An 8,494-nucleotide genomic window follows, 5' to 3' on the forward strand; every position below is an offset into this window, starting at 1 on the left:
GTACCCAATATGGCGATTGAGAGATGTACTTGGGATTGAGAGTGGAGCTTGACTGGGGGGGTGGGGGGGTGGAGGGGGGTGAGGAAGATTGACAGCTATTTTACGAAGCTATTTAAATGCGAAGTAGGTCGCTCATTGGTCAAAGTGCTTAAGCCCGCCCACTTCTCTTAAGGTGGACCAGCTTGTTACAGCATATTACACCAAATCCAAGTTTTTCTTCAAATACAAGACTGCTTTGGCAACGAACACACCAAAGCAACTGTGGCATTTCCTACAAACAGTTTCAACACAATATTACGTGTTGTTTTCTTATTATTGTTGTCTTTAAAAAACAACAAAAAAAGACATGTTGCATTTTAATTTTATCCAATGAAAAATCATTTTTTGTTTTCTATTTAAACCATCAAATTAGAAAAACAAACATTATTCTAGCTAAAAATGAACTGCAGGCGTGTCTAATGCACTTTTAAATATGGCACCCTTATAGCAAAAACTATGCCAAACTTCAGGGTAGAGTGTGAGACAGTACATGTCTTTATTTTTAATTTAAATTACCTATTTCCTACATATGTTCGTACACCTGAACTATCTTCAATAGAAATCACAAAATATATGTTATAACCAACCAGTCAAGCTGCAGTAGTAAAGACTGTGAAGGAACTGAATTGATTTGAACCAAAATGGAAGTTTTCACTATAGTGGCATTCCAATGAATATTTTCAGTGAGACACATGCTATCTTCACTTGAAGACTTTTTTTTTCTTTTTACAGAGGAGTGCAGACGACTGATAGAGAGCTTCAGTTCATGGTGCCACTCCAATCATATGAAGCTCAACATCAGCAAACCCAACAAGCTTGTGGTGGACTAAGAGAAACATAAACAAGAGTTTACATGCTTGACCAATAAAGCTAATTCTGATAAAACACATAGTTGTAACAAGGACATAAACAATGCTTCAAATATGGATGTCGCTGTAAATAAAATACAAATTCTAAAACGTGGACACTTCGCACACACATCTTCAACCTGGCAGCTCAGATCTATAAAGTCATCAGAGTTTCAAGGCGGGCACTAAGATTAGTGTCACCAATTAAGTATCCGATCAAATGTGAAATACGTTCACAATCTGCCCTTGTGTTCCCGAGTTATGTGTTTAATAGCGGCCAGAAGTGTTTTTTGCAAATATATTTACGTCACAGTGAAGTTGCCCTTTAACCTTTCAATATAAAATGTTATCACTTCATCATTTTATCCTATTAAACATTTGAAACATTTTGTCATACATTAATTCCTGAGTTTTTAGTCAAAAATGTGTTTTGTGAGGTCACAGTGACCTTGACCTTTGACCACCAAATTCTAATCAGTTCATCCTCGAGTAAGAACAGACGGACCAACTAAAAACTTAATTGCTCCAGCCACAGCTGTCTTCTGCACAGTTGAATACCAATGGCTGCCAAAACAATATACACTAAGATCTGGAAAAATAAATTGTGGAGGCAGTTTCCAATAATCTGTAGAAAATGTAAACATTCCACCTTAAAAGAAAGGACATTTTTAAAAAGACATAGGCTAAAGCTTCAAGGTGTTGGCCCTCTGAAGTAAGTATACCCCCTCAGTCAAAATTATCCAACATGGTCAAGAAACTGGGTAAATGTGCACCCTTCTGACACGTTATTTCCACCAATTCTCTGGAACTGAGAGGGGTAAGTCAAGGTCAGCACACACCAGACCCCGTCCTCATCTCCATCAGCCCCCAGTAGCAAAAGAGAAGAACAGATGTAGAGAGAGCCATGCACATCTCCACATTAAGAAGTGTGCAAATGCAAATAAACTAAAAACCCCAAAAACTTAAAACAAAGAATGACATGAAAGGCTCTGCAGGCTGAATGTTATTAATAGTTATTCACACCACAGTTAAAACTTTGTACTGTAGGGTAAAATCTAATGCCAATCTTGAAAAGATATTCCACTAATAGAAAAAAAAAGGAATTTAAAAATAATCTACAAGCAGGATTAGTTTATTTTGCAATTTATCCAAAACCTTGTTCTTTTCTTTCTGGTACAGTTTACACCTTTCACGGGCTAAGACAGAAAAAAACAGCCACATAAGGCAGATGTTGGCCTCATGTTAACATCAAACTGAAAAAAAACCGATTTGCTTTAAATAGAACTATAACCTGTTTGCGAGAAATGATGCAATTTAATTTTACTGTGAGCAATTATTTACCCATGGGGTCACAGCAGGGTATGTGGTGCAGCTGTGGGTACCTGCAGCATCACTATTAGGACTGGAACAATGCTGCCCTCTAGTGTTTACTTCCTAAGATCCCTGTTGCAGTACAAAGTCAGCAGGCAACAATCTTTATATCAAACGCCTTTTAATACCATAGCATTAGATAAATGTCACATCTGTCCATATACATATTTATATGACAACCACAGGCAATCACTAAGGGTTTAGGCTACGCCAGTATGTTCCGAAATATCAGTCCATCCACGTCTCCTCACTGATCCTGCAGGGGTGTAGTCGCCTACCTTCCCAGTCAGTCCGTCATAGGTCAAACTGTCCCGTTGTGAGCACTCAGAGACCAAGCCACTTGATGATGTAGAAGTTCTTCTTGCCCACTCTGAGCAAAGTAAGTCCATTCGATAGGATATGGAGTTTGGGGATCAGTACCTGCTCTGGTTTGTCTGCCTGCCTGTGGTTGATCCACACGGCTCCCTCCAAAAGTATTTTATACCTGCACACAAACATTTCAGCACTCAGTTAAAACAGTTTCCTCAACATAACCTGTCTGAAATTATCAGGGCATTACCTTGCATCGTTGCAAAACACATAATGAACATGCAAAATTATCCAGTAGTCACCCGTCTGTTCTAAAGCTTACAATTGAAGCATGACTATGAATGTAAATGAAAAAAAATTCCAACCAATATCAAAACTGGGGTGTATCACACATCTGACAGATATTACCATGTACTGTGCTCACACAAGACGATAAATGGCTTTACGGTTGAGTGTGTAGAATTAAGCGCAATCTGTTGGCAGAAGTGGAATATAATATCAATACGTTTATTTTCTTTTGTGTATAATCACCTTAAAATAAGAATAGGTAATAGTTGGTTGCACAAGACAAGCAATATGAAAACCTCATTATAGGCTCTTGGAACCTTAGGAAAGATATTTAAAAAAATGATTTTATGACATTTTATGACAAATTTTTAAATGATGAGATTAATCATTAGTTGCAGGTCACTTTCAAGTTGAACTCCATAAGATTTGAGAGAAGTTGTTTCTAGCTGCCTCTGTGGCGGTAAGATGTCATTGCAGACAAATCTGTTCTTTCAAAGCCTCCATCTTGTCACGTTCATGGTCACCATAACTGTGTTTCGAAAGTTCCCTATCATAGAAGTAGTGCGTACGCCATTTTGTAGTGGTGTTTCAATTCTCCATAGTTAATTTTGTTCACTATAAAGTCCACGATAAAATACCCACAATGCACAAGTAATTTGAGTGTACATACGATGTACTACATTGTACTCCCGTATACCACAATGCAATGCGGTACTGTTTTACGAAAGAAAAAGCAGAAGAGTTACAATACAATACAATATAATCAATACAATCTGTTAGTCACAAGCTAACTAGTTCCGCGCGAGATTACTAATGTTACTCGCGCATGAAATAAATTAACTGCAGGCTTTTACAGCTCGCAATCGGGGCACATAACCATTGTTAACAAAACCACGATTGATGCTGGACGCACCCGCTTCTGTCACATTATATCCTGCGCATCGATCTACTGACGCAACGATTTGTTAGAAAATTCCAGTGTAGTGTTCCGAAATCACGTTGGTCATTCCCTATATAATGCACTATATAACACTATATAGGGAATATTGAGTGAGTGAGTGAGTGAGTGAGTGAGTGAGTGAACGAGGGAACAATTTCGAACACAGCTTAAGTGTGTTGACCACTGTATTTTTTTTTTTGGTCTTTTGTAAACTTTATTGAAACACATTCACCCCTCTACTTCCAGTCTGTCCCCTATATGTAACCCTCTTAAATGCGCGTGTGTACAACACACACACACACGTTCCCATTATACTTCTACCCTTATTCTACCCTTCTACCTAACTATTGGTCATGCAAACGTAATGTAAAGTGCTTTGTTTGAATTCAGCTACTATAAAACAGCTGCGACGACAACACTGACTGACCCCAAAATTAAAAGTGAATTGATTTAATATGCAGATTATATTAGATCTCCTCAACATAATCCATAACCTCCACCCAACGTTAGCAGCACATTTTCTAACGCAGATGTAAATCTTTTTGACTGATGACTTAACTGCGAGTACCTACCCTCTGGGTCCCTCTGGAATGGCGTTGACACTGCGACAGGCGTCTATCACAGTGGTACCCGGCTCCAATAGCAGCTCATGGAAGGGAGCCTCCCTGAAGAGCTCCTGAAGCTCCTCGTCACTCATTTCCTCCAAGGCCTGCACGCTGCTGTGGTACAGTGCGTTGGTACATCTGCAATAATAATATATAAAAAAGCTTTTCAAGTACGAGTAGGTACATTACCCCCTTTGCAAGGAGGTCAGCTACAGAACAGTGACCCTAGTGGAGTTCCTTTCTCAGTTACATTAATCTATTCTCCAACTGAATTCCCTTCTGCTGCCTTTGACCCAAAAAGAAAAATAACACGTAGAAAACCGTAATTGTATTGAATAAAATAGTATTTGATACCACATGCAGTAAAAACACATGCAGCATGTTCTGACCTCTTTGCTCTCTCAAGGCCCTCCTTTCCATGCACCAGTTTCGTCACCTCTGCAGCCAGTCGTTTATGCGCGAGGCGTTTACCTGGATTCTCTCTCTGTTGCGCCATCAGACTCTCCACCTCCGCCAAAGGAAGGAAGGTGAACAGCTTCAGGTATCTGGGAAAGAAACCCCCACACAATATACATAAACCACCTGTTAAGAGTGCACAGAATACTTTCATTTACCGTATGTTAGGTTAGATTAGGTGATGGGTGTACAAGCAGCCATTTAGGAGATGCTTTTAGGTCATCGTCAGGTTTCGACTTCACCTACCCTTCCACACTGGCGTCAGGCTGCCGGAGAAAGAACTGGTAGAGTTCAAAGGGAGACGTCTTGTCACTATTGAGCCACACTGCGTTGCCTGCAGTCTTCCCCAGCTTGTCCCCAACAGAGCTGGTCACCAAAGGGATTGTCAGGCCGTATACCTCCTCACCACTCACTCTGCAGAAGAATCAGGATTTTCGTTTTTTAACCAAGTGCTGCATGTCTGGTGTAAGTATCATAAGTTCATAGGAATAATTTTGCAGTACAATTATTCATTAATTCATTCATCTTTAACCGCTTGTCCCTGTCGGGGTCGCGGGGCAGTACAATTATATTGAAATAAAAAGAATTAAAAAAAACATTTTCATTAATAAAAGTGTTTTCTTGTGAAGTAACTCAGAATGATACATCAAATTGCACAGCTGGTTAATGCTTTCAAGCTTCTTGCAGCTTTACATTTGGTTCAGGTGGTAGAAATCATAAGCTTGTGCTGATGAACAGAAGGTCGCCTCCAGCTCGATAACTACACTAAGCTATAAAATGTACCAATAGCTTTTATAAAGATTTAGGCAACCTTTTTCAGATTTTGGTTAGTAAACGGCCTAAGGCAGTTTCACCTAGGTGGGTAACACCCACATTTATACTGGATTACTAACACTCAAACATTCATACTGCTTTCTGCTGCGCTATATCAGCAGTCATGAAACATTATGCATGTGACTTATGATGAATTATAAGTTCAATAGTCTGATAGATGCTCTTGACTGGTCATAAAGTAGAGGTTGACCGATGGAGCTTATAATACATTAGGACTAAACTCAATAATTCACACCTCAACAATCAACCGTAAAAAACTCACAGTATGCTATATTGCTTCTATTAACATGTGCTTCTCTGCATTTTTGGCACACTTACATAATAATCACTTATGAAGCAGTATAGACTATTTTAAATGCATGAAAAAGTGTTTACTACACTCGACTTACCAACAACAATGAATAGCTATGATTAAGCATGCGCTACTATAGATACATGAATATTTACTTAACTTTGCTCTACAAACATAATGAAAACTTATGGAACTGCATGGACAATTATGGTATTTAACATGATTCCTTAGTACAGGTGATTGTTGAGGTGTGAATAGGTGAGTATAGTCATGGTGTATTGTAAGCCCCATCAGTCAACCTCTAGTTTATAACAGGGGCCGACCTATGTTCCTGGGGTCCTATGTTCCCTGCTTTGTGTGTGATCTTTTTCCACATACAGGGTCCTATGTTCCCTGGTCTGTTATAGTTTCACACAATCAGTGCCGAATTCCACGGCAAATATGCCTATGTAGATCCTAACCCTATGCCCTAACCCTAACAAAATTCTGAATTAAATCAGGAACATAGGACCCGGGGAACATAGGGATGACCCCTTTATAACTAGTCAAGAGCATCCATAAGACACTTGAACTTCTAATTCATTATGTCACATATATAATGTTGTATGCTGATATAGTGCATCAGAAAGCATTGTGTGTGAATCTGAATGTAGTCATAAAACATTAGGAATGCATTATAATACACTATAACATAATGCCCTATAGATGTGGTATTCATAGAAAGTGTGGGTTACTGAGAAAAACCCCTGCTTGGAAGGTTGGTAAGTATGCAGAACTGAAGAGTGGCTCCTGACGATTCACACAAGACCTTTAGTGACATTTGTTTGTGTGGATACAAATTCAGTATCCACGGATTAATATGAAATGAATCGTTTTAATGAGGTCTGGAACAATGCTATGTGACCAAATAACACTACAAAAAAATAATATATTTCTCTTAAAGTAGGATGGACATTTACTTGTGAATGTACTCATGGCCAGACATCAAATTGCCCAGCTGGTCGGTACCCCCGAGCTGAATCTTGCAGCCGTATATTTGGTTCAGGTGGTGGAAGTCATAAGCTTGGAACACCTGGTAGGTGAACTCTGTCAGGCTCATACCGTCTGCGCTCTTCAGCCTGGACTGCACGCTGTGGCGGCTGAGCATGGTGCCCATCCTGAAGTGCCTTCCGGCCTCCGACAGAAACCCCACCACACTTCTGCCCTTGTACCAGCTCTGGTTGTTCAGTACAGTCACGGTGCCCAGTTTCTTGGAACTGTCCTGAAAGTGCACTTCGTGGTTGAGGAAAATCCTCTGGATGCTCTCTCGGATACTGCGGGTGTTCGCCTCCACGGCTTCAGCGGAGATCCGCTCCCTCTCGCTCTTTTTCCCGCTCGGGTCTCCGATGTGTGCCGTGGCCCCGCCGAGCACAGCGAGGACATGGTGCCCTGCGCTTCGGAAGTGCAGCAGACCGATGATAGCGAGCAAGTTGCCCACATGCAAGCTGTCGGCCGTGGGGTCAAATCCGCAGTATACAGTCTGAGCACCGGACTGGAGCAGCCGAGGAAGCCGATCCTGCGCTGCGTCTTCTGGGAAAGACTCCTTCAGAATACCGCGTTTATTGAGAGACAACAGCAGTCCGTTATGTGCAGGTGAGGAACAGTGAAATTTAGACCTGAGTTTGAGGCAAAGACCCGTTCGTTTCGGCAGAATACAGGATCCATGCCTCGATACATAACGGCAGGTCCTCGCCACGGAGGCAGCCATCTTGGACAATGTGTCAAGAGCACGGAGGAGGAGCATACAGGAGGAGTTGAGAATCATGGACAGTCTGTTATTAGTATAGCGCCTCTAGTGCACTGGTTCATACGTAGGCTACAATGGAAAAAAAAAAGACCAACCGGGCAAAGTGGTCACCTGTCCTGGTGGTCCTGGTACCCCCCAGATCTCCAGGGATCTGCCTGTATGTTGAAGTGTTATTGTATTATCAGAGGCCATTGGCCCATGCCCCCAAATATTTGCATACCTTGCCTGCTTGTATCCCAGATCTCCAGGGGCTGCAAAGGCTCCTGAATTAGCCTGTCTATTGTGGTTTTATTGTATTTATATAGCTAACTGGGGCAAAAAATGAACCATGGTTCCCCTGTTTGACACCCAGCACCACCACAATTTATCTGCACATTGTGTATGGTGGTCACCCTCAAGTAAACAAGTAATTGAAAGTGATTTATAGAGGAATTGCACCTTGTAACCTTGTTTTAGGGCCTAATGGTCTTACTACAGGAAAGGGTTTTAAGATGAGGTCATAATGTAGAACCTGGACATTTTCATTTCAGTTGATGTTAGTGGTACAGAAACGCTTTTGGGAGCATACTGTATGGTGGTGCCCTATCCTTGTTTTTTAATGCTATTAATTAATTTTCTACTCTCAATGGGCACTGAAGTAAAACGTAGTAACTGTTTTGAACAAAAGCACTCTGTTGCAGGTTGGACCGCACACCAATAGATGGCGAACTTGCAACAGGTCCAGCT

General features: G+C 41.0%; 1 protein-coding gene across 1 annotated transcript; it reads right to left on the reverse strand.

Moving 5' to 3' along the window:
* Positions 1-2,462: 2,462 nt before the first annotated feature.
* yars2 (tyrosyl-tRNA synthetase 2, mitochondrial) lies at positions 2,463-7,735 on the reverse strand. The gene is made up of 5 exons (XM_083916814.1): positions 6,942-7,735; positions 5,103-5,270; positions 4,790-4,945; positions 4,368-4,538; positions 2,463-2,742 (listed from the first exon to the last, which is right to left on the reverse strand). Exons 1-5 carry the CDS (start codon positions 7,727-7,729, stop codon positions 2,583-2,585), a joined length of 1,443 nt encoding a protein of 480 aa, XP_083772940.1. The 5' UTR covers positions 7,730-7,735; the 3' UTR covers positions 2,463-2,582.
* Positions 7,736-8,494: the final 759 nt, after the last annotated feature.

Source organism: Echiichthys vipera (assembly GCF_963691815.1).
Source record: "Echiichthys vipera genome assembly, chromosome: 7".
In the NCBI taxonomy this organism is placed as follows: domain Eukaryota; kingdom Metazoa; phylum Chordata; class Actinopteri; order Perciformes; family Trachinidae; genus Echiichthys; species Echiichthys vipera.